Here is a 27,558-nt window from a genome sequence, read left to right on the forward strand (position 1 = left end):
AGTGATATGGATCACCTCTGTCTTTTCCGCTGCAAAATGGATCTTCTCTTCCGCCGCAATTTCGTGCATATCCCGGAGTTTATCTTCCAGCCAACGTACGTTTTCCTCCAACGAGGGTGACGATTTCCATGTAAGCACGTCGTCTGCGTATGCCAACCGCCACTTCGTACCGTTTTTGACGAGATACGCCAAATATAGCATATATAGGATCGGGGAAAGGGGAGACCCTTGCGGGGTGCCGCACCCAAGCCGCCTAAAGCCCGTGGTCGTACCCTCCAGCCGGACTCGGGCCTACCCCTATTACCGTACGCATATGCGGGGGCTTCTCCCAATTTAAATTCGACTACTAAAAATAAATTGTCCACTTTTAGTAATGTACCTAAAAATAACTCAGGACTGCGATTACATTCGAACTTATAAATATAAAGTAGCATTTTGGCGGTCCAGTAATTACCCGTTCGCATCTTCTTGTCATTTGCTTCTATATACATGCCTATTTGCAAATATAAAGTTGCATCACAAATATATTATCATCATCTATCCAACTATCAACTGTTTGTTTGGGCTATTTATTATTACCAACACAATGAATATCAAAATCGCTACACTTTTAACCGCTGCATTTGCGGTATCGGCCTTCGCAACCAAGACTTACCGAGTAGCCATTATGGAAGGTAACCTGGAGCATGCCCATGCGAACATTGAGGAGGGGGGACGGGCAGTATTACAAATGAACAGAGTGCCGCCAGGCCGTGTTGTTCAATTCCCTCACCTTAATGTTATGTTTCGAGACAACCGGCCGGTTTTGGTGGACGGTGCTGAATTACCAGAACCTTTTACATGGAAGGTCGAAGAACTGAATACAGGGAGAGATAAAGCTGCAGAAAGGAAGGAAAACAGACACCGACCGTATTAAGGACTATAATTTCTACGGTTTACTTCCTTGGGCAATTACCAATTTTCATTACTTTCACTTTAGGTGAGAAGGCGCCAGTCTTTATCTGTCTTCTATCAGTTTAGGCGCGCGCGCACATGGAATTTGTGTCATTTTGTTTTCTGTTCGTCCTACACTTAGCTTTAGCTTTTGAATAAATGGCCCTTATATCGTATCTTCGTTTTTCTTCTTATAAACAGAATCGATTTACTATTAAGCGGAAATAATGTGATTATTTACCAATGTATTAGCGTAGCTTATTAATACCCTGGAATGTTCCGATCCAGCTTTATTTTTCCTTCTTAACATCTTATTTTTAACCGGTAATATATAGTTCGATACGTATGGGCTGCTGCAACCAACCAACGCCATGATTCAGAGGAATATTCTTGTTCTTCCAAGACAAAGCCACTGCTACCTCCAAATGCTGAGCCTGACCAGAGAGGTAGGTTTCCAGCCCTTTTGTACTCTTGCGCCCCAGCGTACCACTAATCGGCAAATCTTGGCAGGCGCTCTGGGAGATGCAAAAAATCAGTCAAGCTTTCGTTTAGTCTTTGGTCTCACATCAACCTGATATTGCTTTCACAACTAACACCCCGTTCCGAAAGCGTCGTCATGGAGGTGGGCACATTGGGAAAGGCCCCATCGCCACAATGAGAGTCCGCGACTACGCCCGTTCATAAGCCATGTTGGAGGTATGCAGGTGGTTCAAGGGGGAGATGAGTACAGCCGCCATCAGTCGTCCCGGCTCTTCTGGTCTCGGATCCGCCGCGTGATCCGCCATCATCAACAGATGGAGAGGTCCGACCTCTGGGACGAGGGTTTCCACCATACCGCAACTTCGGGTTCAAGTTTACCCGCCAGCTTAACGGTATGTCGTCTCGACCTCGTAATAAGAGAAATGACAGCCAGCTGATTCGTTTGCAAATCTCAAAATTGAGCCTCTTAGTTCCCTTTCAGTCTTTTCAAGAGGTTTCACTCTTACAAACAAGTTTGTTTGATATAGCAAGCATTTTAGCTTTTTGCAATGCAAAGGCACTGGCATGATGCTCGAACATCCCTTGATCACCAACGTAAAGCCGCTTAGGAACACGAGACTTTTACACATGCCCATGGTCTGCATATGTTAAGACGGAGTCGACCGACGCAGCAAGGCACAAGCACGGCTTACTAGCTTTGCATAGAGCTCCGATGATAACGTTGCGTACCCCCTGTTCGGCACCCCCCCTGTTCGGCACCCAAAAATAACAACACTTTTATTTTTATCCTCCAACTTCTATTATAAATATCTCGATGAATCTGTCACTTTTGGATTTACTTTTTTCTGATTTTAATTCTCCATTTTCCAATGAAGCAATATACTGAAAAACAGCTTATATCTGCAATTAACGACGTCAATAATGGCAATCCAATTGCAAAAACCTCCCGAAAATGGGGAATACCTAGGTCTACACTTCAAAGTCGACTTAAAGGTTTTCAACCTTATAAAAAAGCACAAAGCCCTTTTCAAAGGCTTTCCACGGAACAGGAAAAGCATTTGGCTGATTGGGTACTTACCCAAACAGCTTTAGGGCTTCCGCCAACGCATCAAGAATTACGCTTTTTTGCCGAACGAATTCTTCAAGCCGCCGGAGAGACAAAAGGCCTTGGAAAACGTTGGATAACTCGTTTTTTGGCTCGTTATTCAATCCTTAAAACCCAAAGGCCCCGTCGAATAGATAACGCCCGGGTTAATGGCGCTACTACGGAGGTAATTAAATCTTGGTGGCTTTATATTACGAACCCGGTTATTAACGCTATTAAACCGGAAAACCGTTGGAATATGGACGAAACCGGTATAATGGAAGGCAAAGGATCTAATTGCCTAGTATTAGGGCTTAACGGGATCCGGCCGTTGCAACGAAAAGAGCCCGGAACGCGTGGTTGGACGACTATAATCGAATGTATATCGGCTACGGGCGTTGCCCTCCCTCCCCTCGTTATATTTAAGGGAAAAAACGTACAACAACAATGGTTTCCCACGGATTTAAGCCCTTTCGATAATTGGCAATTTCATGCAACCGAAAACGGGTGGACAAATAACCAAACGGCTATCGAATGGTTAAAAAAGGTGTTTATTCCGTATACCCAACCTTTAACCCCTGAAAAGCGGTTATTAGTTTTGGATGGCCATGGATCACATATAACGGACGAATTTATGCTTCTTTGCTTGCAAAATAATATTCAACTCCTATATTTACCCCCTCATTCGTCACACGTTCTTCAACCATTGGATCTATCGGTTTTTGGGCCGTTAAAAGAAGCTTATCGACGTCAACTTGGATTTGTTAGCCAATTTTGCTGTTCAACAGTTATTGGAAAACGAAATTTCCTACTTTGTTATCGAAAAGCCAGATTAAAAGCATTTATAGCAAAAACCATTCAATCTGGTTGGCGTACAACGGGGTTATGGCCGGTAAACTTGGTTAAACCACTTTTAAGCCCTTTTTTGTTAGAAAATAGCAACGCCAACGTTATAAAAGATAAAAACAACGGTTTGCAAAGGGATAAAACACCGGAAAGCCCAGCCCAAAAAATTAACGACCCGTCTTTACTTATTTGGAAAACCCCTAAAACGACCCGAGATATCCGACTTCAACTGCAAAAACTTTCCCAATCCAACAAAACCAACGCTACTTCACGTCTTTTATTTGCAAAAGTCCAAAAAAGCTTCGAAGCCAAAGATACCCTTTTGGCTAGCGCCCAGCAAAAAATCAGCTTATTGGAAGCACAACTGGAGGCAATACGGCCGGTTAAAAGGAGGAGGGTGGTTCCGGATCCAAACGAGCTTTTGGTTAACAAACAGAACATTATTGGATTGCAGGAAAATGATATAGAAAATTTGGAACCTTTAGCTGATGAAGAAGAGGTTAATGAACCGGAGAAGCGTGAAAACGATTGTATTTTTGTCCGTTGATAATTTTATATTTAAATCAGTTTATAAAAGTAGGCATTTCGTTGTTAGATTTTCAGGGTGCCGAACAGGGGGGGGTGCCGAACAGGGGGTACGCAACGTTATTTGAATTGCAGCGGTAATGCATTCATTTATCCCTCCCCTCTCTGCTCTATAAACCCTGAGAAATAAGCAAACACTGTCACTGGCTCAGTTGATCTAGCCCTTTGAAAGAAGGAGTTTTGGGCGATCTACAAGCACAAGTCTCTAAAATAGGCTGACCGGCGTATGCCGAACATCATTTTATGGAGCAGAGTCGAGCTTTTGCTGGCAGTCTCGAGTAAGTAGATCGCCCTGGTCCTTGTATACAATGGATGTATTGTGATGGAGATGCGTATTTGTACTTGACCGTGGTATTTTCAGCAGCTTGAATGCAGTGTAAATTTAAAATATCGGAAGAGCTTAAAGTCCGTCTATTCCCAAGATGTGCTTCTGATGGTTTGGCAGTTACTCTCTTGCATATACAACAGCTTACACTCCTTTCTTGTTTTCTTCCATTATTTTAGTCAACAAAAACTCAGAGTCCTTACCCTCGATATCCGTATCCTTCTGCCCTCGTTTGTACTGTCTTCAAAAATCAAAACAAGCTCCCAGCTCGAAAGAAATAATGATTGGCACCAAACTCCTACCTATCCTCCTCCTTTTGTCCTCGTCATTGAGCGGGACTGCAGCCAGCCCATTCGGGTCCAGAGACAAGATCCCAGAGGCTCTATATCGATCGGACCATCTCAATCCAACTGAGATAGAAGCGGAAGGTGGCTTAAATAGTCGAGGTTCCAGATGGGGATGACCCGACAAGACAATGACATTTCTCGAACATAAGCAATTGCCAATGGGTCAAGGAAAATATCCGGTATCTCCGTTCATATCGACGTCGGCCGACCGGAATTACCTTGTGAATTATCTCATATCCAAAAGCAGACGAGCCCCCGGCATCCGCTACGTCTACCATATCAACACCAAAGGGATCGAGAGGAATTTCTTCGACGCCAACAAGAAGCTCAGCGGCAAGGCCGACCCTGAAACCTTGTCGCGGTTCGCGAACCAGAAGGAATTCGGAACAACAAAGCAGATCCCTTGGGGAAACATTGAAGGATGGGACACGGTTTTTGGTGATGGTTCGGTGTACTACATCTCCAAAGTTGCTTGGCTCTCTGACATGGCGACAAGAGGAAAGCAAGTATCACCGTCCCTGCCCAAGCGTCCGATGTTCAACGACGCTTATTATGTCGGGCCCCCCGCCAACACTCTTCCTTATCCTCCGCAGTAGCTAGCTAGCTCAACGGGGCCCGCCCGTTAAATAAGCGATCAATGAGCTGTGGCCAGGGGATGAGGGTGAGCGGGCAAGGTATAGCCAACGTCAACGACAGGTGTCAAAACCACTGTCATTTAATGACATAATACCCCTTTGGGAGAATGCGATCGATCCATGCAGTAGAGACTTATCGTGACTTCTTTCTATAGATGGATACCTTTGATACATAAAATACACACGCCGTCATTAAAACATCATTTACCCAGTTCCACGCCCCAAGAGCAAAACGCCTTCGCTGTAGACCAAACCAATTAGGAAAAAAAAAAAAATAAGGAAACCCCTCCCTCCCCCAAAAAGTGAACATCACAGCAACAACAGGCATGTAGTCCACAAGTCCTCACCCAAGAGGCGTCAACTCCCCCCTGACAGGCTTATCGGTCTTGGCCAGCACTTCATCCTTGATCCTCCAGACGCCCTTTGTCCGGTCGTCGCAGAGCTCCCAGTCGGTGCCCTCGGTCAGGCGGTGAAAGGCGTCGTGGTGCTCACCCTTGCTGCTCGCAAACAGCAGCGGCTCCCAGGTCTCGCCGCGCTCCTTCTCCTCGGCCCGCATGCGCCTCTGGGCCTGCTCCAGCTTGGCCTTCTCGGCCGCGGCGACGCGCGTGTCCCCGCCGGGGCCGAGGTTCGCGATGACGCCGTTCCAGGCCCGGCGGCTCTCCCAGGGGCTCTGCTCCTCGAGGGGCGGCAGCTCCATGGCGGCGGGGAGGTTCTCGAGGGCCTCGACGTTGTACTCCTCGACGATCCTGCCCTTGGGGTCCTTGACGGTCCAGCCCTCGCTCCAGCAGCCGGCCGTCTTGAAGATTGTCTTTTTCGGGTCGGCCTTGTGGAACAACCTCGCCTCGAAGCTGTTGCGCTTGCCCCTCAGCACGCCGGCCCCGCTGAACTTGATCTCGCTGATGTAGCCCGACGACCCGATGATGTGGTAGGTGCCCACGATCTCGGGGTACAGGCACGCCGACAGGAAGCCGCGGACCTTGACGTCGGGCAGCGGGAAGAGGTAGTCCTCCTTGTAGCGCTCGACCCTGACCAGGGCGTGCCCGACCTGGCGGATGTTGACGTTGCCGTTGAACGTCATCTCGACCCGCGCGTAGCCGTCGGCGCGCACCATGCCCTCCCCTTGGCCCGACGACACGTGCATGGCCGTGATGGGCGGGTGGTGCGAGACCTGCTCCGCCACGAGGCGGGTGCTGGCCTTGTTCTGCTCGTCGGACCACGAGGCGCAAAACACCTCGCCCAGGAACGCGTTGAGCGGCTTCTTGATCGACGTCCCCGGCGCCCCCGCCACGTACAGCTGCGCCCGCAGCGCCGAGAGCACGAGCCGCTGCACGAGGAGCGCGCGGCGTGCCGGGTCCACCTCCGAGGCCGGCGCGGCAAAGATGTGTGGTCGCTCGGCCCAGCAATGGCCCACCTCGACGACGGAGCAGGGCGCGAGGAAGTTGATGGGGCCCGTGACGTTGGAGAGGTCGCCCTTGGCAGACGAGAGGAACTAGACGTCGAGGAGAAGAGCCGTGTCAGCTTGAGAGGTGGGTTTGTCAAGGTGGGAAAAACACAACAACAAAAAATGCGCTTCTGGTTCCAGAGGTTTGCTTGCGCAAGAACCGATTGGATGTTGAAATTGCGAACGTGGCGCTCGCGCGCGGGGATAAAATTCTAAGCAAACAGGCCTGCAACTTACACTAACGAGCTCGCTGAAGCGAGACGCCAAAGATTTTGAATCCATGTTTTTTTTGGTGTCGGTTTTGGTCTTGTACGTGCTGTATCGCTCGAAAAGAAGCAGAAACAGACAAAAAAAGGAGAGGAAAAGACGCTCAATTGTATGCAAGCGCAACTCCAAAAAGACACAACATCAAACACTGACCAGGAGATCAACGTCCCTCCACAAAGTCAACACAAGCTGGGCAATTGAACCTTTTTCAACCGTCCCCCCTCACCCCGCCTATGCAAGTCCCAAGTTTACTACCCAGTACCATACCGGCATCCGGGGCCAAGGGCGGTAGAGTGGGTGGGGCCGGGCGAGGAACACACCAAAAAGTGTGGATGAAACAGGGTTGTACGTACGTCGTTTAGGTGCCCGATACAATCTACTGTTTCAGCAACGTCGTCGAAAAGCCGGAAAAGTCGGTGGCTTGTAACTTTTCTGTGTTCGCCTTATGTTGCGTCTGATGCATGTGGGCAATCAATATGTTTTCTCCGATGATCAATTCTGTGTCGGCTTTTATCCCTTGTTGACCATCGCCCAACGTCGGACGACCACGGTAGACGTCGAGGCAGAGTAGCACCAAGAAGCCCAGCAACACGTGCGTGTACACCGACAAGAGGTTGTCGAGGATCGACAGGGCTACCTTGAGTGGAGCATCCATCAAGAGGTTAAAAACGCTAAATATATCCTTTGCGTACGACGTTGGTAATTGCTGACAGCCGACGATGGATGTGCTTATTTGGATACAGAGAGTCGACGTTCGTGCCTAGAAGTTTGCATGAAATTGGATGAAAATAGTTCGATCGGTAGTAGTGGGTGTGGTGCAGTCAAGGTAAGGTAAGTAGGTAGGTAGCAGGCAGGTAAGGTGAGGTATGTATGCACCCGAACTGCAGATTGAAGCGTGGCCGTTTTTTTTTTTTTTTTCGCCTTTGTTTTTCGCCGTCCAAACATGCGACTTGTGCCGTCATTAAATCTCATGAGATCAGGTACATGCAGGTGGTAGAACAGGCGGATAGAGCACTTAGAAAGAATAAAAAAAAGAATAAAAAAAAATGCCCACCGCAGACGTGAAGAAGCATCATTTTTTAATGGCAGGAGCGCGACCGACAAACTCTAACAATTAGCCCCAAACCACCTACAAAGTCAATCGCCGTAAAAGCTCCTACCCTGTACACGTCGGCAAATGTACCACATACACATGACAGAGAAGAGAAGCAGCTTCCTGAATCATGTCTACCTTACCAGCCACTGTACTCCGTACCAAACAATGGCCAACCCCACTTTTATTATTACTACGTTGCTGGCCGATCGCCTCAATGAGGTGTCAAATTTTCGAGATGGTCACACGCAAGATTTCGCCCAGCACCAGCACACCCATTACTTGAACCTTTTTACCCACCAGCCCAGAACGACATGGCCAATAATCTTGAGGAAAGTTAACATTTGGCTGAGCTGGGAAACATTACAAGTCAGCGCTTGTGGCTCGGCAGACTTGCCGATTGTAGACAAAACGCAGACCACTCACGGCAATGTAGACGAAAAAAAAAAAAAAAAAAAAAAAAAAAAAAAAAAAAAAAAAAAAAAAAAAAAAAAAGAGGTTGTCGGGTTGACGGACTCGGTAAACAGGAAACAAAAGGAAAATAATGCGACAGCCCGTGATCACCGCCCCGGCGATTCTTTGCGATCGGGTGACTTCGTAAAGAACAAACCATTTCTCCACCACAACGGATGAATTCCTACAGCCGGACCCTCCGGAGATGATGTTGCGTAGAGTGATACGGCGGAGCCCCCGTGGCTGTGCTGATTGCGAATGCACCGCCGGCGTCGTATTCACCGAGTAAACGCTTTTTTAGATGAAGAACTTGGCATGTCGGTGTGCAAAGTTGGAAAAGGGTACGTTTGCTTACGTCTTTGCAAAAATTCTGGAGCCGAATAAGGGTCACGTTGTTTGCAATGCATCAAGGTAGATAGATAGGTAGATATCCCTAAGGCTTGTATTTTACATACAGCAGATCAAATGGAAAAACGCCACATGTTTCCCCTCCGAACCAAATGATAAGAAAAAAAATCTCAACTCTCGTTATATTTGTAAAAGGAAATCGAGAGAAAAGGATGGTAAAAAAAGGAATGCAAGAAGTGAAGAGTCAAATATGTACAGTAGAAAGGTAACTGTTCTCCTGCTTTGACCGCTGTTCCAACAATTTCTTGTCCCATGGTCCCCCGGCCGCGCCAACTCCGAAGAGGTGACCGTCGCAGAGCAGTCGTCAGCGATCGGTTTGACGCCGTTGACTGCTAGGCTGTGTTCGTGATACACTCGGCGCAATTTACCAAGGTAGAAGTGAGTAAAGCCAAGGGGGGTGGGGTTGAATTGGGGACAAACGAAATAAGGGGTGAAGCGGAAAGTAGGAGATTGGCGCGATTGGCGCCGAGGCTTTGGTTCTCTCTTTTTTTTTCTTGGTTTTGGTTATTTCTTTTGTTTTGGTTGGTTGGTTTGGTTAGGCTTCTTGTACCTAGCTCCAGTTGGCTTCGACCCTGTCGCATACGGCGGGAACCAAACTTCTCTTGTCTTCACAAAACAAAAGGGAAAATATGAATTCCCCTCGGCATTGGATTGAAACCGATAAACCCAAGCCAAGGAAAACAAAAAAAGTAATTGGATATCGAAAAAAAGGCGATGGCGCCTGTTTGAAGAAGTTTGAAGAAGAAATGAACAAGACAAAAAAGAGAAGCATCAGCCACCAAATGGGCCAGAATGCACGTTGGTACGGCACGCCAGGCTAGCAGGTGCTAGCTCTGCTTAGGCCGAAGTGGGAGTCTGGCCAACCCTGTATTAGGTAGAGAGGATCATGGTTAGCCACTGGGTACAAATTGGATTTTTCCGGCAATCACCCGCCCAATCCGTCCGAACATGCGCGCCCCTGGACAAAGAAAGCTCGGACGGAGGGGGAGGAAGCGTGCATAGAAGCTGGAATAGAACTTACATGTTGCCAGCGGGGTTGTAACGGGCGACAACATAAACTCCGCCGTTGTTGTCGTTGGCAGTGCCGAACCCGACCTCGGTGGTGGTCTTCCAGATCATTTGAGCTGTGACGATGAGCTGTCGAGTTAGCGAATGCAAATTATCCCGAGGTGGCGCCCAGCCATCTTGTCGCACAGCATTGCGCAAATATCCCAGCCCTCGTATAAAAAAGCACCAGCGTCACACGGACTAGTGGTGCGCGGGGTCGCACGAAAAACCACGCGGACGACCGAAAAAAAAGAAAAGCAAAAGCAACGAGATAAACTTACTGTAGTGGCCGTAGGCACTGAAGTCACCCTGGCCGACGGGCTGACCGCCGTAGAGGTCCTTCTCGTTGGCCCAGGCGTTGGCGCCGTTGGTGCAAGGGGTGACGCTGTTGGACTGCCAGTACAGGTTCTCGCCGTGGCCGTTGCGGTTCTGAGCGTGAACCAGCGAGCCGATGCCGACCAGCTGCTGGGCGTAGCCGGCGGCCTCGGTGGCGAGCGCCTGGTTGTACTTGAGCGGGGGCAGGCCGAGGGCGGCACGCGCCGTGTTGTGGGCGGTCAGACCGGCCTGGAAATCCGGGCTAAGCCCGCTGCTGCCCGAGTAGTCGGCCTGCTGCTGCTGCTGCTGAGGCTGAGGCTGAGGCTGAGGCTTGGGCGCCGGGGTGTGCTGCTGCAGGATCTGGACCGCAGGGGTTGGTACCGGGGCCGGGGCCGGCTCCTGCTGGACGGTGAATACCTTGACCTCGACGGGAGGCTCCGGAGTCGGAGTCGGGGTCGGGGTCGGCGTTGGGGTGGGAGTAACGACGACGGCCTCGACGACAGAGGTCGGCGGGGGAGGGGGAGGCGGCGGCGAAGGGGTCGGCACAGGGGCGACGGCGGGCTCCGGGGTGGGAGTGGGACGCGTGCACTTGACGAAGCGCCCCTTGGCGTGCCTGCGGACGCGGTGGCCGTGGGCGGGCATGGCGAAGGCCTCCGTGGCCAGCAGGGCCACGGCCAAGATGGTCTTTGTGCTGAACTGCATCTTGGGAAAACCGACTGTCCTACGGGAGGCGGGCTTTCGACTGTGTCTCAGGGACAGTTGTTTTGAAAGGGAGAGTAGTTGGTTTATTCGTTTTTCTGGCCGTAAGACGAACAGAAAAAAAAACAATGAGCCCCAGAAGAAAAGAAGGTTGGGATAATCGGATAGAGGGAAATGAGCGTCTAGATTTCTTGCGTCCTTTCTTCTGTCTCTGTCCTTTTCGTGTCGCAAAGCTTCGAGCTTGGATAAATGAGTGATTTCCAGCGCTCTGCGCGTAAAAGGTTTGTCGTTGCAAGTTGGTTGTCGAAAAAAAAACACAAAGGAGTGAATGGTGGCAGTCGAGGCCGTGTGGGTGAGTAGGTAGAGAGAAAGAAGAAAATCCCAATCTACAAGATGATCGTCATGGTTGGGGGCGTGAACAGCCATCTTTATTCTAAGAGCCTTGACGTTGCGTTTGCCCTACCATACCCCAGCTCAAGGGACGGAAAGCCGTGGTAGTGTTGGGCGGCCGGGCCCCCCGGTCTCTAGCTTCGTGCTGGACCCATTTGGTTGCCCAGTGGAGATCCCTCCCTACAACAGCCAAAAAAGCCTGGCAACCTTGGCAAACATCCAGACCAACGATGATTCAGCGGATTTTGGCTCACTTTCCGACCTTTGTGGACACTTTTGCGCCTGGATCCGTTCCAATTTCCTAGCGTCGAGGGCTTGGCTTGGGGTTGGTTTTTTTTTTGTCTGGTCCCTTACCTGAACTTGTGCGACCAAGCTTGCGAAAGCTACTTACAGCTTTGCTGCAGGTACCCCTTAGAGGCGTCCAGTGGTGCGGTAAATACTGTTTGTACTGGGCAAGCTGGGATTGGGGGACCACGGCGCTAATTTTGTGCCTGACCTCCACTGAAGTCCCCAATCAATCTACAACGCGTGATGAGTAAATGTGGTAAGCCTGGCTGATATAACCAGAAACCATGGTGGGATAAGCTTTAATTATTTCTGATACGCTTCATGGTTTGACCCTGGTGTTGCTTATACTTCTGGTCACCAACATGTCGCCATCTCAAGTTGGGCTCGTTTGCTTCTTTCGAGCGGGAGGCGTAGAAGCCGCCTGTCGCCCTTTTTTTTCTCTTCCCGCGGAGGCATATTTCGTCTGCGGCAAGATGTAAGCATCATCCTCACACGTCGCTTGCGAATCCATCAAAGAGCCCATCAAACGAAGCCACCCACGCCAGGAACTGGGATCAGCAGTGCCTTGCCGCTCCCCCTAATTAAGGGCTGACAGGGTAGCATCTCCATCTCGGGGAGGAGCTCCACGTTTCACGCATATGAATTGAGGGATCGGCGCCCGGGGTGGGGGATTAGGCGTCTCATGCAGGGGAAATTGGGTAGAGCGAGAGCGGACGGCACTTCGCCAAGGCGCCATCTGGTTGGCGGCCTAGCGTCCGTCTGGGAAAATTCCCCCTCTCCTTCCCTTCACCTTGGGAAAAATAATCCACTCCCCCCGTGATTGATGTTCCTTCTTGTCGTCGTTGGCGACGAGTCTGGGCGAGGGTTGGCATTCTTAGCGAGTACCAACATCAAGAAGCGATTCAATGCAAACAACCAACCTGGCAATGAATCGGACAAATCCCTAAAATAACTACAGTACAGCATCTTGATACCTGGGCTTGCTGGGCTGTGATCGATCTCGGTGAATTCGTCGACGCCAGACTCAGGTCGTTAGTTCCACTAGTTTTGGATACCATGCTAAAATACAGTACCCAATTACTTTTTCGTTCGTCCCATCTTTTTTTATGAATGAAGTCAGTTCTACCCGTCCCACCTGTCCAATCTGTCATCCAATCTCTGGTCCCATCAAAAACAAGACAAATCTTGGATACCGTGGCAAAGAGATTTGTATGGGGTAAAAGACAAGGCAAGGGGTGGAAACCATTACATAGACTAGTCGAACTGCAGTTCATCCTTCTCATTAAAGTAAAAAATACCAGACCAAGGGAAAAACCGTGCAAATTGGACACTTTCAAACTGGGAATAAAAAATCCCTGCCACAATAAAAGATCATCGGAGGTTTCAAGCAAAAGAAGCCCAAAATCGCACCGGGGCCGAGATCTCCTTCAGATGCAAAAAAAAAGCAATGACCAACTGAGCAGGCATAATCCCCATTTCACTGGCTTGTTTCACCATTGCTCATTTAGCAGCACCCTTTCCGATTCCAGGATGGTCGAATGGCGGGGGGGTGTAGGTAAGCTTGGCAAACGTAAAATGTGCTCTGCACCGCTAAAACAGACAATGGGCGCTGCAAGTCCCGATTGTTCTCGGCTTTGGCTAAAATCGGAATCTGACAAGCATCGCCACCACTTGTCGAGTGTTGGTCTTTCAAGGTCGAGATGCAGATGCGCCTCTTGGCATTTCTTCACTGTGCCACTGCAAGTACGGTACGTGGTAGAGCAGTAGATTCTTGATCTCACATTCTCCACTGACGCCATAAAAGTACGGGATGATGGCGTCTTGCTGTCTGTTGCTGGTGCCACTGGGCCGCCGCATCTTCGCCTGTCCCGACGCAACGCAACATCAAGTCCCGGGCCTAGGGACAAAAAGGGAAAGACTTTTGATGGCGAGATGAAAAGTAAGGGATGTGGGGCGAAAACCGGCATCCATGACCACCTTTCTCGTCTGGCTGACGACTGATGTCAGCAAAGTCGTAACGAAATAGAAGCCGCAGAAGTGTCAACAGACCAGGCATTGCCCTTAGCCACATGGAAAATAACGCACCATTTTAATGAAAGCTGCAAATAGAAACAAAAAATAACGAAAAAAATCACCCCGCTCACCTGTCTATTCTGGATAGGATTTGCAGCACACGCCAAGGGAAATTCACTCAATCTCCGTCATTTATACAGGCCCAAAGATTCGAGACGCCAGCGAAATGGTTCCAGACCCTCTTGGATCGGACCCTTCTCCAAACACGGTAGTGATGTGACTTTTGCAGGGTCCTGTTTTGTTCTCCACGCCGTTAATCTCGACGTCGAAATGAACAAAGGGCATTCTCAATCATCCAAAAACAGGTTTGACAGGTATGCCAACACATGGCCAAAAAGAACCAGTTTTTACAGTCATTCCCATGCTCTAGAACTTAATCTCCCCACGTATCGTCCCACTTTGGACGTTGGCCAAAACCAAGGAATTGTGTTTTGTGGTGAGGGGTTTTCATAACATTATTTTCGCTTGCTTGATACTTTAATTTTCCCGGAAACAAAACAGGCCCCGCGTCCCGGCTCCGTGGGACGTTTATACTGTAGTATGCTGTAGACTATTTCGCAAAGGCTGCAGTCCTTGGTAATTTGCGGGCGGACGTTTTTTTTTTTTTTTTTTTTTTTTTTTTCCCTTCCTTTCTACCTGGTTTACAGTACGTGCAGCAAACCTCCATGGAAACGTTTAAACGTCGTCCATGCAAGGGACCTAGTCAAACGGGCATCTCGGCGCAATCTATTTGACTCTTTGGGCTTTCTCTCGTCGTTGGCGGGTTACCTTTTGTTCCCTGCCTACACACTCTCGGACCGCGTCATGTCTCCTGCTACTTGACAAGAAAACAAATTTCAAAAAAAGGCGCCAAGAATTTTACAGGTAACGCCGTTTCTGCTGCCGGCAACCTTGGAAGAGGGGTCGGCCCGCATCCAGAGCACAGCTTTGGTTGCTATTTCAAGACTGGAATGCGCTCGGATACGACACGCTCTGATCGCCATGATAAGCGCACTGATAGTCCTGTCCGCTGTGAGATTTCCGACTATTCCATTGCGCTTCTTTAGATGTTCTAGTGCAATTTCCGGAGACGGCAGATTCCGGTTCTTAGTTTCCTCTTTTGTTCCAATCGTAATTTGTCTAGACCGATCGGCGCTGTCAATCCGTTGACGAGATATGTCTTTGCTTCTTTGACAAACAATGGTCTTGTGCAAGACTAGCAAAAAGGGGGCAAGGGATTGTGATGTTGACAAAAGAGACGGTTTCCTTCATGATGTCTTGTTTCAGTGCGCGTACATTTGTTCATTTGTTTCACTGGCTTCCCTTGCGTGCCGTTGTTTCCTTGGTAGGCCATTTGAAAGTCAAAACTCTTTTGTTCCGATTCATTACAGTAGGATTGACCGCAATGTCAAGCAGGTTGTTGGCCAGTAGCTATGTTTTGTTTGGCCATTGCAACAGCTCCGAGACATGACAGCTGCAGCATCCCTCAATGGCAAACAGCGGCACGGAGGAAAGTGACCTACCATTCACGTGATTTGAGACTCCCGAAGGTCACGTGGGCTCGCGCCCCTCCATCAGAAGAGGGAGCTCCACTCGGCCAGCAACCCACGCGTTCGCAAGCAAATCGAAAGTGGGCGGTGATGGCAATGATGTCCCGACAACAAGACCACAACCGCGAGATAGACGATCAAAGTTTGAGTGAATAATAGACTGAAGGACCTTCGGCCCTGCGCCGCCTCCCTCAAGATGTCTCGCCGCCCGCCGCGTGGAGAGTACATTGAGACGGTCAGTTCTTGATTTTTTTTTCCTTTCTTTTTTGCCGTCACATTCCTTTCCCGCCCTCTCACGGCGGATGTCGCCCACCGCGCGGGTCATTGGAGCTGACGCTTTGCGCAATGGCGAACAAAAAAATAGGACACGGGCAACAAGGTTTCCCGCAAGGCCGTCCTCGTCGGCACGCAGAACATCATGCTGGGTGGCAAGACCGTCATTCAGCCCGAGGTCATGATCCGAGGTGACCTGACTCGTACTTCGACTTCGGGCTCGTCGTCGTCTGCAGAGAGCAAGACGGCCGTCGCCATTGGTCGGTACTGCTTTTTGAGCCGGGGTTCGTGCCTGAAGCCGCCGTCGCGGCTCCATAAAGGGTGAGTGGACTTGGTGTCATTTTTCTTTCTTTCACTGGCATTGTATTCTACGTTTTTTTTTTTTTTTTTTTTTTTTCTCTCGTTCTATACCATGCTTTGCGAACCCGAATCCCCGTTGACAATCCGTTCCCCCTCCCCCACAGAACATTTACCCACATCCCCCTCCGCATTGGCGATCACGTCTTTGTTGGCGAGCGGACCGTCGTTTCGGCCGCCTCAGTTGGCAGCTACGTCCACATCGGCCACGACGCCGTGGTGGGCGACTTGGTGGTCATCAAGGACTACGTGCGTGTGCTGGACGGCGCTGTAATCGCGCCCAACACGGTCGTGCCTAGCTTCAGCATTGTGGCAGGCCGGCCCGCCAGGGTCATCGGCGAGGTCCCCGAGGGTGGTCACGAGGCCTTTCAGCTTAGAGAGCTGTACAAGACCGTCGGCAACAACCCTCAGCCTGCTGCTGTTGTCTGATGTGGTGATGGGAGTGTGTTATTTGAGGATCAGTAGGGAGTGGGGAAGTGTCCTGCTTGGTCATGCGATATTGTTGCGTGGGATTTTGGCCTTGATACCTGAGTTTCTTGTCGTGTCTGTCTCTTTTACAAGACAGGAATGCTGCTTCTGTTATCCGTCGCGCTGTGCTTTGAGGATCGTGCTGAACAGATGTTGTATGGTGAGCATTGACATATGCCATGAGTTTGCATGTCACGAATCGCCAGTGGCTGTGGGTGATCGTGAACCCTTTTCCCCAGAGGGGATGCACAGGTTACTATGCCAAAAATTGGGTTTGTTACAGTCGATCTCGCCATCGTTTTCTTCAAGAGGAACAGCCATTGCGTCAAGGGGCTCTTCTTAGGTAATGAGAAAACCCTCTTGATAGCAACACTATCGGACCCAAGGTCCAATATATAACATTGGTGCGACCAACCGCAAGCACGTTCATATAAGCAGGCAGGTAATCCATATTGAGTTGCAGCACTGGGGTTCACCAAAAGAACAATTATGGACCACTTCAATGTGCAAAATACCATGTGCTTCGTTAAAACTAATCAAGGCTATAGACAATGCCATCATGTATAAAATAGGCTAAAAGAAGGACGAGAATGCGAGTTTTTGCCCACACGACACACCCCCGCCAGCTGCCACCCTTTTCCTACCCCATACAGCCAGTTCCCCCCTCACCGCTGGATGGTGACGGTGGAAGAGCCGCTGCTAAAGTAGCCCTCGGTGGCGACGATCTGGTAGTCGTGGGTGCCGAGCTTCATGCCCATGGAGGCCCAGGCGTCAAAGTGCTTCTTCATGTCGACGGTGCCGGAGCTCCGCTTCTGCTGGCGGACGGACCAGTACTGCTGAAAGGTGCGGGTGCCGTCGATGGACGGCTGGTTGGTGCGCGTCGACTGGGCGACCTGGTACGTGGCGCCGTCGACGTTGATGGTGCCCTTGCGCGAGGCCTGCGAGGACGGGTCGTACGTGCCAAAGTTCTCGACCACGTAGTACTCGACGAGCGGGTTGCGCGTCCACCCGTAGACGGACAGGTACGAGTTGCCGTTGGGGCGGTAGTTGGCAGAGTAGGTGACATTGCTGGGGGGATGTTAGCACTTGTTGTTGTTGTTGTTGTTGTTGTTGTTGTTGATAAAAGCAAAGATGAGAACAAAAACATACCGAGCACTCCCCGGGTTCCACCCCTTGCCGCCGACGAGGTTGCCGTTGCCGGACCAGGTGATGCTGTAGGACCCTCCAGCGTTGTTGGTGTAGGTGGCCTGGGCCCCGTTGTCGGTCCACCAGGAATAGTAGAAGCCGTCGTGCGTGCCCGTGGAGCTGGGGGTGCCGCCCCGGGCGTGGAGGTCGCGCGACTTGACGTAAATCTCGCGCATCTCGTCGATGGACGGCGGGACCGGGTTGGCCGCGACAAGGGCGGCCGTGGCGGCGACGAGGATGGTGGTGAAGGAGACCATTGTGAGGTGCTTTGGGTGGGAAAGCAGAAAAGGGACAGAGACTTTTGTTGGGGGTAGGTGCTTGTGTGAGGGGGAACAAAAGTGATTGAGACCTTGTCGGGGATGGGGCGAGGGGTGAGGGAGGAAAGAAGGGTCCTGACGAGGTTTGTCCTTGGCGCAGTCGAGCCCTTTTTGTATGCCGACGAGAGTGGCGATGGCTCGTCATCAGGAGGATTATAACCAGGGGGGAATATAGTATCAATATCAATATCTGGGGGGTACCGATCGAGACCTGGTTCAAAAAGGGGGTTTGTATTCTGGTATGGATACAGTGTTTCTTTACTTGCACGCATTAGGAACAGCGGAAGCTTCCGAACGGCGAAAAAAAGGCCAGGGAAAGGGTTAACTCATTCTGTCGAAAATACCCGTACGCCCCTGAAATCTCGCTGTTTCAATGGTAGCGCTATCAAGACGTACTGTTTCCCCACCGTACCCGAATAATTCGGATTGGTGCTTCGCGAGTTGGCTCGCCAGAGAGATCAATTTACAGTCGCCCTGGCAATTAGATCTGGCTCTATGATGTATGTCTTGTATCATGTAAATAGCCATATCGCTGCCATCTGCGCACAACAGCTTCATAGCAGGTTGGTTGTTAAACACAAGGCAAAGTATACAGTTACTGTCGATTTTGGCATGCAACGCTGAATGACAAGCAATGAGGCGGTCCTTGGCGAGTACATTCGCATCTGCACGCCGAGACGGCAGTTGGTCTTGGTACTTGATTGGCAAATGCTTATTTCCGGGAGATTTGCATCAATTGATGAAAAGGATGCATTCGAGGCATCATTTTCGGTGCCATGTCCTGTGGTACCGGTACCAGCTATTGCATCCTTCCATCCGAGGGAACGGAACATGAAATCGCTCAGATACATTACCTGCATATGGGCTAGTCTCCAGTAATCTGCCTGGGTATCAACGTAGCTCTTGAAAGCAAGCAGGCAATCAATCGTAGGCTTCCTCTTGCCACTTATCCCCGGCTTCGAGATGGTCGAATTTGGTTGCTGTGGGGTTTTGTGGTCATGAGCGTCTCGGGTATATGTTCTTCGCCTCGAAATTTTCCTCCAATTACTGCATGGTTATTATTCCTAATATGGTTTTGTCGCATAATGTTCAACTGGAAACCGTACTTGAGCGTCCTCGGAGCCGTTGTTATTGCGACGCATTGATGACGCTGCAAGTTTTCCATCCTTCTCCTTTACACCACTCCCGGTTTGGCCCCGGGGAAGAATGAACTTGGTGTCGTCGCATCGGGACGTGATGCGCCGCAATTGCCGCTCGAGTCGCATGCACCCCGGACTCGCGCATGCGATTACTCCATCTTCTTTGAGAATAGCCTAAAAGGGTAGCCAGTGGCTCTTGGCGATAGCTCCCGCTCTGCGAAATTGCCCAATATGGACCCGTTTCAGTACGCGAATGACTGAAAGTGCTTGTTCTTGTTGCACGTTCCGTTCTTTCTCCCGTCCGTCTGCATTTGGAAATGTTGGCCAGGGTTGCGTCTTGTCTGAACAAAAAAAAAAAAAAAAAAAAAAAAAAGCCACCCAAAGTAAATCACCTCGTCTCAAGTCACATGGTCAGTTGCATTCCAAATTTGCTTTGGTCATCGCGCAAGACTGAGCGGAGGCTTTCCGCGATTATTTCAGCGCAGGAATCGACCAGGATGGTTGCCGGCCAGTGCAATGCTTGTACACTCCGAAACATTGGAAAAAACTTCCACCAGTCAAAGACGAGTCCTCGATGACGACATGTTTGCAACTGAAATCAAGCAGCTTATGGGCATCGTGGCGGTCCATTAAGCCAAATAAACACCAGCAGACCGCTGCGGTTCGCGAGCTGTCAATTGGTTGCACTCGTCTTTCCTGGTCTCTGCCCGGGTGGAGCGCGTCGACTCGCAGGGCTTCTCTGGCCCGCTTATTCACGGACCCAGCTGCCAGGCGGCCCCATTGTCCTGTGCAGCATCCCGCGACCCCGAGTCCCCGACCGCCCCAGAAGCCACGCGCATGGGCCGGAGCTAGCACTACTACTGTTCGGACCCCAGCACGGCAATCGTCTTGCCGCTCTGCAGGCCATCCGGGCCCGGGTCACGTGCGATCGCCATCCTACCGGTAGATGATTACAGCACTTATCTTCGCCTCTGCATCGTTGTCTCTGCATCTCTGACCTCAAACCTGCTCACCGGCATATATGCTACGTCAACAATGGCCATTTCAAGGCATGGCCCGAAGCGGGATCGTTTCCCTATCTCCCACGCCGTGGTCTGCCAACTACACGGACCATTCGAGTGTGCGTAGGTCGGTAGGTTGCGATAACGCAGAATCCCAGGGTCACTGTGAAGACGCGTCTCCAGGGAATTCAGGCAATGAACACGGAGAGAGAAAAAAAAAGAGAAAAAAAAAAAAGTTTGATAGGAATCACGCGCAACAAAAAAAACCTGTACGCAAAGAAACAGGGTTGCTCCTCGGAAATGTCAACTCGATCGACTCAACACCCCAGGCGCGCCAAGCCCAAAGGTGCCGGATGGTGCCGAAAGCCGACCGCCAGTGGTCGGCCAATCCGCCGGCGGCCTGTGGAACCACAGTGACGACTGCCGAGAAAAACGGAAGATGGGGCCAAAGCTTTTGGCATGAAATTTTTGCCCAGTTGCCCGCAAAAGAATTCCGGTTGATGTTCGGTGGAGGGTTGTTTCGACAGAGGCTGCTTCAAGAATAACCAGATTAGACGCAGCAAAAGATGACGAGGCGAAGCTATACTGTACTCCAACCCAGCGCCAAGCTGCTTGAATCGACTTTTTTTTTGGCTTGGCCGCCCGCTTGCAACACCCAAGGGGGATTTCTGGCATCATGTTCCATGACAGCGCCGAGACCACAACCTCGAATTTCTTACGTATCCCGCGCATTGCAAATCACAACCAGGAACCAAAAGAAGAAAATATGGCACGCGACACTGAGAAATGACGTGGAGAATTTGCCTTTGAGGTACTGTATGGAGCCCAAATTACAGAAAACATTACGAAAGAGATGGATATCAATCTCCACCCTTCGGTCGTCCAACAGAGTCAAGGGAAACCTGTGAACCCTGATGGGTAAAGTATATGGGGCCTCGAGAAGGATTTTTTTTTTCTTTCACTCGAGAAAAAAAAAAGAAAAAGAGAAACAGAGACTGGAACCGCCCACACCAAGAAACCAAACCAAGGCCACAAAAAACCCCATTCTCACCATCTCCGAGCCCAGGCAAAGTACGTACAGTAGTGCATACTGCCCCGCGTCAACCCCGGAAATTACCACGCAGAGCTGCCTAGATAAGAAAGGACCCTTGAGGGTGGGTTTTTGTTTGTCTCTTTCTTTCTCGGTGAACCAGTGGCGGTTTGGTCTTGGTGTTTATCTGTCTCCCCGCAACAATAAAGGGGTGTTGAAAGGAGTTTGGGGGGAAAGGGGGAACAGCCAAAAAGCGACAACAGTTCGCCTCTTCCACCCGCAGTCCCTCGTCCCAGCTTTTGCTCCTGCCAGCAAAAAGTTAGTCAAGGAGACCCCAAGAGAAGGGCATACCTGTCGTGTCCCTTGAGAAAGCCCATTAGAACTAGAAATAGTAAGAGCAAAACACACCGCTGCAATGGAGACGTACACGGGACAGCCGCCCATGGGCAACACGGCAGCCGCGACGGCTGGAGGGGGAACGACGACGCCCGAGTCCGAGAAGCACATCCACCCGGCGACCGACGGCAACAACAACAACAACAACAACAGCAACAACGGCTACGACAGCAACAACAGCAGCGACGTGTACCGCGAAAAGAAGACGCCTCCGCTCACGCCGCCGGCCACAGACGGCAGCGTGGACCGGGCGATGGGCGAAAACATCTTTAGCGAGGGCGGCAAGAACTACCGGACGGTCGGGCGGTGGAACACGGCGCTCATCCTCATCACGAACCAGATCGGGCTGGGGATCCTGGCGCTGCCCAGCGTGGTGCAGACGCTGGGGATCGTGCCGGCGGTGATCGCCATCATCGGCATCGGCCTGCTGTCGACGTACACGGCCTACGAGCTGCTGCAGTTCTACCGGCGGCACCCGCACGTGGTCAACGCGGTGGACATGGCGCGCATCGTGGGGGGCCGGCCGCTCGAGGTCATCATGGGGGTCAGCCTGGTGACCAAGATGGGGCTGACGTGCGCGTCGACCATCGTCACCATCAGCGTGGCGCTCAACACGCTGTCCAGCCACGGCGTCTGCACGGCGGGCTTCATCGGCATCGCCGCCCTGGGCTGCTGGCTGCTGTGCCTGCCGCGGACCTTCAAGTTCATCGCGCACATCGGCATCCCCTCCACCATCTCCATCGTGGCCGCCGTGCTCATCGTCATCATCAGCCTGGGCGTCGGGAACCCGCAGGGCGCGCCCCCGGGCTGGTCCAGGGACGTGGCCGTCGTGCAGGTGGTCGGCAACCCCAGCTTCCGCGAGGGCGTGGCCGCCTGCCTCAACGTGTGCTACGCCTACGCCGGCAACATCGCCTTTGTGAGCAACATGGCCGAGATGCGCAACCCGAGCCGCGACTTCGTGCCCGCCCTGCTCGTGCTGCAGGCCGTCGCCATCCCGCTGTACCTCATCGCCGGCCTGGCCATTTATTGCCTCGCCGGCGAGTTCACCACCAGCCCGTCGCTGGGCTCGGCGCCGCGCGTCGCCGCCAAGGTGGCCTACGGCATCGCGCTGCCGTGCGTGCTGGCCACGGGCGCCGTGTTTGGCCACACGGCCATCAAGTACATCTACGTGGTCGCCATGAAGCGGATCGGGGCGACGGGCGAGCTGACGTCGCGGACGGTCAAGAGCTGGGCCGTGTGGGTCGGGTGCGCCACGCTGTTCTGGCTGCTGGCCTTTGTGGTGGCCAACGCCATCCCCATCTTCAGCTCCATCCTGGCCATCTCGTCGGCCACCTTTATCGCCTGGTTCACCTTTGGCATCTCGGCCGTCTTTTGGTTCCACATGAACTGGCACGACGGCACCCTGTTTAGCGGCTGGCGCAAGATCTGCCTGTTCGTCCTCAACGTCTTCATCATCGTGCTGGCCCTGTTTATGAACTCGGCCGGCCTGTGGTCCGCCGCCACGGGGCTGCAGCAGGTGTTTGACAATGCCGAGAATGAGATCAAGGGGCCTTTTACCTGTGCCAACAATGCCATCTTTTAGGTTGACATGCTCGGAGGGTAGCCATTAAAACAAAATCGCTATTGGAGAATGGTATTTGTAGTTGTAGTTGGCTTGGGCGGTTGTCGTGTCCATAGTGTACAAATCTCAGGCGGTAGTAACAAAAATAAAAAGAGAATTAATCATCTGGGGGTCCTCGGCAATGTGGTGGGAGAAAAGCTTAAAGTGTGGCTATACCCGAGCCGTCTGGAAGTGGAGTCCTTTGCTTCACCCGGCTATCGATATTCTGCTTGTGCCCTCCTGTCTGCAACAAGGCGATAGGAAAACTGTCATTCAGCACCATCAAACACTCCCTTCAGTCACACAACAATTCCCAACCTGCAAGGCCCAGTGCACACGCTCCCAGATCTCCCCCAGACGCACCTCGACCACCTCCCCCCCGTCCAACCCAGCGGCAGGACAGAACGCGTCGAGCATGTCAAACACTCTGACCAGAAAATCCCCTTCCCTCCCCGTCCACTGCCCCCAAGACACCCACGAGTCCAAGGCCCGCGCCATCGTAGTCTCCACGGCGCAGTAGTCATCAAGACCATTGAACCCCTCAACCACATCCGAAGCGGACCCAGGAAGCGAAGAGAGAAAGTCCATGGCCGCGGCCCCCCAGACGCGCCCCGCCGCCTCCATGATGTTGGCGGCCACTAGCGATGCGAGCACCCCAGCCCCGCTGGAGTCGAGGCTGACGGTGGGGAAGCTGGCCGTGAGGAAGCCCACCGCCGCTTTGCCGTTGACGTCCTCGCGTACAGCGCGGGATAGAATGTAGACGAGGGCCATGGCGCGGCCGAACCCGAGGGACCAGGCGTCGTCGAGGTCGCTGACGCCGAGCCTGCAGGCGACCAGTGCGCACCAGAGGGTGACGACGACCGGCCTGCTCGCGGCTATGGGGGGCCTTGTGTCGAGCTCGGCGAGCGTGAGCAGAGCAGTGAAGGTGGGGTTGTTGTCTAGAGGAGTTTGGGTGGGTGGTCTGTATGGAGGTGACATGGCGGATGGGGATGAGTCTGAAGGGCGTATGCGGTGGATTGATGTGAACCTTGGCTAGATGTCTGGAGTAAATTCATTTAGCGAAATGTACGGCAAAAGAGTAATGTTTCTGCGCGATATTTGGTGCGACTTTCATGTAGGAATTGACGACAAAGAAGATTGAGAGCAGTCGGGTGCCAGTGGTGAAGCCTTGATATAAACGGCGATGAATAGCAGGCAACCCAGACTAGACTAGTATAACAATTGGGATTGTATCAGACTCTTAGGAGACTATTCATTCCAATGTTGAAGCATTGTTGAAAACACATCTTACTGTATTAAACCAGGGGAGAACCAAAGGAGAACTGTCTTGCTGATTCAATCATCTTTTGCTCTTTGTCTCAATACTAACAAAGGCCCCAAACGGAGCTCCAATCACCACTACCCACGTCACACCCTTCCACGCTCCCTTGGACAAAAACCTTGAAATCACACCCCTGCTGCTCAAACATCCTTTGTATGTTTTCCTTGAACGGCAACCACCGCCCCCTCCCCATCATCAGTCAACCTGGCTCGCAATGTAAATGTTTTCTATTGGTTCTCGCCTTTCGCGAGCTTTGATTTGGGAGAAAGACTGGACACGGGAGTGGGAGCTTATCATGCAAGTTTTCTTTTCCAGACAAAACTCCATAGATAGTATGCAGTGTTCTCCGTTGTATAACTTGTATCACGCTGGCAAGCAAAAGGCATCAGACGCAACGACTCAAAAAAGCACAAACGCCGGTGCATCCTCCAACCCAGCCAGGTCCAGCCAGCACCCACCAAAGCCCTCATCCCGACTGGTCCACACATAGCCTACAAACTCACGCAGCATCCTATCAACCTCGGGATACAGCTTGGACACGACGAGCGGAAACATGTCCTCGAGGCAGTCCCGCCTGTCCGCCGCCGACGTCAGCTCTGCCGCCGCCACTAAAAGCGACAGAGAAAGTCGGTAGTCAAAAGTCCCCACACCGGCCCGCTCCTCCTTGGGATCCCGACCGGCTGCCGCGTACAGCTCCGCCATGCACCGCAGCATCTCGGCCGCCAGGCGCGCGCCGCGCCCACCGCAGCCTCCGTCCTGGTCAAACGAGACGGCCAGCCGGTGGAGGATCAGCGTCGCGGTCAGCTTGTGGATGCGCGCCTGGCCACGCACGACCGCCTGCTCGGCCGCCGCATACGCCGCCGCAAAGTCGCCCGGCAGCGCAGGCTCCCACGCCTCCAGCGCCCGCTCCAGCCTCTCGCGCCGCTGCTGCAGCGCGCACTGCTGCACCATCCTGCCGAGCCGACAGCCGCTGCCGCCCATCTGACCCGCCGCCCCTTCGCCTGCCGTGCCGCTGGCGAGCTGCAGCGCGCGCAGATCCCGGCTCAGCTCGCACACGTCGTACAGCAGCGGCAGAAGCGGCCCGCACACCCCGATGCATCTGTCCACAACCGGCGGCCCGCCCACCTCCAGCCTCGCAGCCGGCACCATCCTGCGCACGAGGCAGTTGCACGTGTCGAGGTACGCGAGCGGGACCAGGTCGCGGTCGACGCCCGGGCCGAACGGCTGCCGCCGCCGCTGCTGATGCAGCTTGGCCGCGCGCCGGACCACGCCGATGGCGAAGCGCGCGACCGAGTGGGCGCTGCGGCCTGCGTCCATCAGGTCAAAGGTCACGATGCCGATGCCGAGGTAGATGGCGACGAGGGCCTCGGCCTCGCTGACCACGCGGGCCGGGGTGAACGTCTGGCGGAGGATGTCGACGGCGGCCGCGCTCTGAGAGTAGTAGCAGTGGTAGCCGTCGTCCACATCAGCGGCGGTGGTGTTTGTGCGGAGGAGCAGCAGGTCGGCTACCTTTGCGGCGCACGCGAGCTGCAGACCGACGAGCGGCGACGGCTGCTTCTGCTCCGGCAGACCCATGCCCAGCCCGCGCACCATGCCCTCGATCATGCCGTCGGCAAAGGGCGATGCCAGCACAAAGTGGTCCGCAAAGGTGCGCCTGTCCAGGATCAGCCCCAGGAGCGTTCTGTCTGCGACACTGAGGGAAGCCAGGACATGGTCGGACGGTTGGATGGTGGATGGGCTGGGCACAGAGGCAGCAGCAGCAGAGGCAGCAGCAGAGGGAAGAAGCGATGACGAGGGGGGCAAAGTCGCCACTCCGGCTTCCGGGGTCGATATGGACATCCCGGCGCTGTTGCGCTTCGACAGAGAGGCAGACCCCACCGCCGTCCAGACAAACTGCCTCCCCGCGACGGGCCGCGTGGAGATCCTGTCCGGCTTCCTCGGGCGGCCCGACTCCCCTCTGGCCCTGGTGGTGACGCATGCCCTGCCAAGGCGAGCGCAGCGCTGACAAGAGGGCGAGGCCGTGCCGCCACTTCCGCCACCCCCGCCGCCGCTGCTACTGCAGCCCGCACCGGTGTAGACGCATCTGGTTTTGAGGCCGTAGCAGCTGTCGCATGCCAGGCGGGCGTCGGGCTTGGCGCGAACCATTGGCGCCCGAGGCCTGTTCCCTAGCTGAGGAGGAGGGGGGTGGGGGCGGGTTATAAAGGAGTTGATCTAATGCAGTGTTGGTGTTTGGGACTTTGGGTAAGCTCTGTTCCCTTTGGATGGGTGACCTTTTGCTCTGACTGATGGATACGCTCTGGATGCCTTGTGTTGCTGCTTGTTTCTTGACCATCGATCCATCTGCCGTTAATGTTTCGAGGACAACAGACTTGAGTTTTTTTCTACATCAGGGCCAGCTACATGATATGCCCGGTGCTCGAGGTGAGGCACATTCGGCGCCAGCTCACGGCAGTTGCACACCATTGGGATTATGCGGGTAGGCGCTGGTCGGTCTGCGTCGCGCCGTGATTATTGCACGTTTCTTTGGTCCTGGCTGCCCCAGAGACACTTTTGATGCTGCCCCAGCCCGCCGGCTAAAGTGTCGAACCCGAAGACTGACGGTGGTGCATCTCGGAGCTGCTTCTACCTATAACAAGCATGTGGGGATACGGCACCAGCCGGCTAATTCTCCGGATGCTGCTTTTTGAAATTATCCAAAGAAACAAACACAGTAATTCTGCTCCTGTATGGCGAGCCAAGCAGAAAAGGCGCACTTTCGATCGAGCCGCAGATCAATCAATACGTCTGCTTACTATGCAGCCTATGCTCGTGGCATTGCAGTATCACCTGCAGGTTGAATATTGGACGTAATGACGGGTGCCAGTCTATACAAGTAATGATCTGCCGGTTTCGATTCGGGTGTGTCGTTTTAGTAAAGTATTGGAATTAAATTGGTCGGTCACATAGTGTCACAAAAAGGCCGACAGCTAACTTATTTTTGTATCGAGACGTAAGATCTTCCCGCCTACTTGTCGGTTTTGACTCGCTCTCTTTGTATTGAAACTACTGTATTATGATACAGTGCCTTGAAGGAAAAAGCGCCATTTTTGATTTTAATATAAATAACTAGCTAAACTTCTTTTGGTTCAGATATTTCATGGGGAGTTACATACTACCATATCACCACTAGCGCCAATGTGCAGGTCTCCGTCTTTTTCGCTGTTGGCATGCTTCTTTCGCTGGGCCAAGCCGTT

The 27,558-nt window shown here is 52.5% G+C and overlaps 9 protein-coding genes across 9 annotated transcripts; 5 read left to right on the plus strand and 4 right to left on the minus strand.

Annotated features, from left to right (window-relative positions):
• Positions 1-4,728: 4,728 nt before the first annotated feature.
• MGG_08422 (uncharacterized protein) lies at positions 4,729-5,196 on the plus strand (the record flags this gene model as incomplete). Its single annotated transcript, XM_003715870.1, has 1 exon — positions 4,729-5,196. One exon carries the CDS (start codon positions 4,729-4,731, stop codon positions 5,194-5,196), a length of 468 nt encoding a protein of 155 aa, XP_003715918.1.
• Positions 5,197-5,363: 167 nt separating this feature from the next.
• On the minus strand, positions 5,364-8,383 carry MGG_13935 (uncharacterized protein). The gene is made up of 2 exons (XM_003715871.1): positions 6,914-8,383; positions 5,364-6,724 (listed from the first exon to the last, which is right to left on the minus strand). Exons 1-2 carry the CDS (start codon positions 6,956-6,958, stop codon positions 5,579-5,581), a joined length of 1,191 nt encoding a protein of 396 aa, XP_003715919.1. The 5' UTR covers positions 6,959-8,383; the 3' UTR covers positions 5,364-5,578.
• Positions 8,384-8,875: 492 nt separating this feature from the next.
• On the minus strand, positions 8,876-11,442 carry MGG_13936 (uncharacterized protein). The gene is made up of 3 exons (XM_003715872.1): positions 10,226-11,442; positions 9,919-10,021; positions 8,876-9,762 (listed from the first exon to the last, which is right to left on the minus strand). The coding sequence occupies exons 1-3, from the start codon at positions 11,382-11,384 to the stop codon at positions 9,735-9,737; spliced, it is 1,290 nt and encodes a 429-aa protein (XP_003715920.1). The 5' UTR covers positions 11,385-11,442; the 3' UTR covers positions 8,876-9,734.
• Positions 11,443-13,166: 1,724 nt separating this feature from the next.
• Positions 13,167-13,637, plus strand: MGG_17010 (uncharacterized protein; the record flags this gene model as incomplete). The annotated part of the gene is made up of 2 exons (XM_003715873.1): positions 13,167-13,191; positions 13,441-13,637. 2 exons carry the CDS (start codon positions 13,167-13,169, stop codon positions 13,635-13,637), a joined length of 222 nt encoding a protein of 73 aa, XP_003715921.1.
• Positions 13,638-15,325: 1,688 nt separating this feature from the next.
• Positions 15,326-17,570, plus strand: MGG_08423 (dynactin subunit 5). The gene is made up of 3 exons (XM_003715874.1): positions 15,326-15,473; positions 15,603-15,832; positions 15,976-17,570. The coding sequence occupies exons 1-3, from the start codon at positions 15,435-15,437 to the stop codon at positions 16,295-16,297; spliced, it is 591 nt and encodes a 196-aa protein (XP_003715922.1). The 5' UTR covers positions 15,326-15,434; the 3' UTR covers positions 16,298-17,570.
• MGG_08424 (endo-1,4-beta-xylanase I) lies at positions 17,002-17,778 on the minus strand (the record flags this gene model as incomplete). Its single annotated transcript, XM_003715875.1, has 2 exons — positions 17,002-17,404; positions 17,486-17,778. The coding sequence occupies 2 exons, from the start codon at positions 17,776-17,778 to the stop codon at positions 17,002-17,004; spliced, it is 696 nt and encodes a 231-aa protein (XP_003715923.1).
• A 2,234-nt stretch (positions 17,779-20,012) lies between these two features.
• MGG_17011 (uncharacterized protein) lies at positions 20,013-20,441 on the plus strand (the record flags this gene model as incomplete). Its single annotated transcript, XM_003715876.1, has 2 exons — positions 20,013-20,101; positions 20,264-20,441. The coding sequence occupies 2 exons, from the start codon at positions 20,013-20,015 to the stop codon at positions 20,439-20,441; spliced, it is 267 nt and encodes an 88-aa protein (XP_003715924.1).
• A 982-nt stretch (positions 20,442-21,423) lies between these two features.
• On the plus strand, positions 21,424-22,986 carry MGG_08426 (amino acid transporter; the record flags this gene model as incomplete). Its single annotated transcript, XM_003715877.1, has 1 exon — positions 21,424-22,986. The coding sequence occupies one exon, from the start codon at positions 21,424-21,426 to the stop codon at positions 22,984-22,986; it is 1,563 nt and encodes a 520-aa protein (XP_003715925.1).
• Positions 22,987-23,164: 178 nt separating this feature from the next.
• Positions 23,165-26,470, minus strand: MGG_17012 (uncharacterized protein; the record flags this gene model as incomplete). Its single annotated transcript, XM_003715878.1, has 3 exons — positions 23,165-23,248; positions 23,368-23,942; positions 24,829-26,470. The coding sequence occupies 3 exons, from the start codon at positions 26,468-26,470 to the stop codon at positions 23,165-23,167; spliced, it is 2,301 nt and encodes a 766-aa protein (XP_003715926.1).
• Between the last annotated feature and the right edge of the window lie 1,088 nt (positions 26,471-27,558).

The sequence above is a fragment of the Pyricularia oryzae genome, chromosome 4 (genome assembly GCF_000002495.2).
Source record: "Pyricularia oryzae 70-15 chromosome 4, whole genome shotgun sequence".
In the NCBI taxonomy this organism is placed as follows: domain Eukaryota; kingdom Fungi; phylum Ascomycota; class Sordariomycetes; order Magnaporthales; family Pyriculariaceae; genus Pyricularia; species Pyricularia oryzae.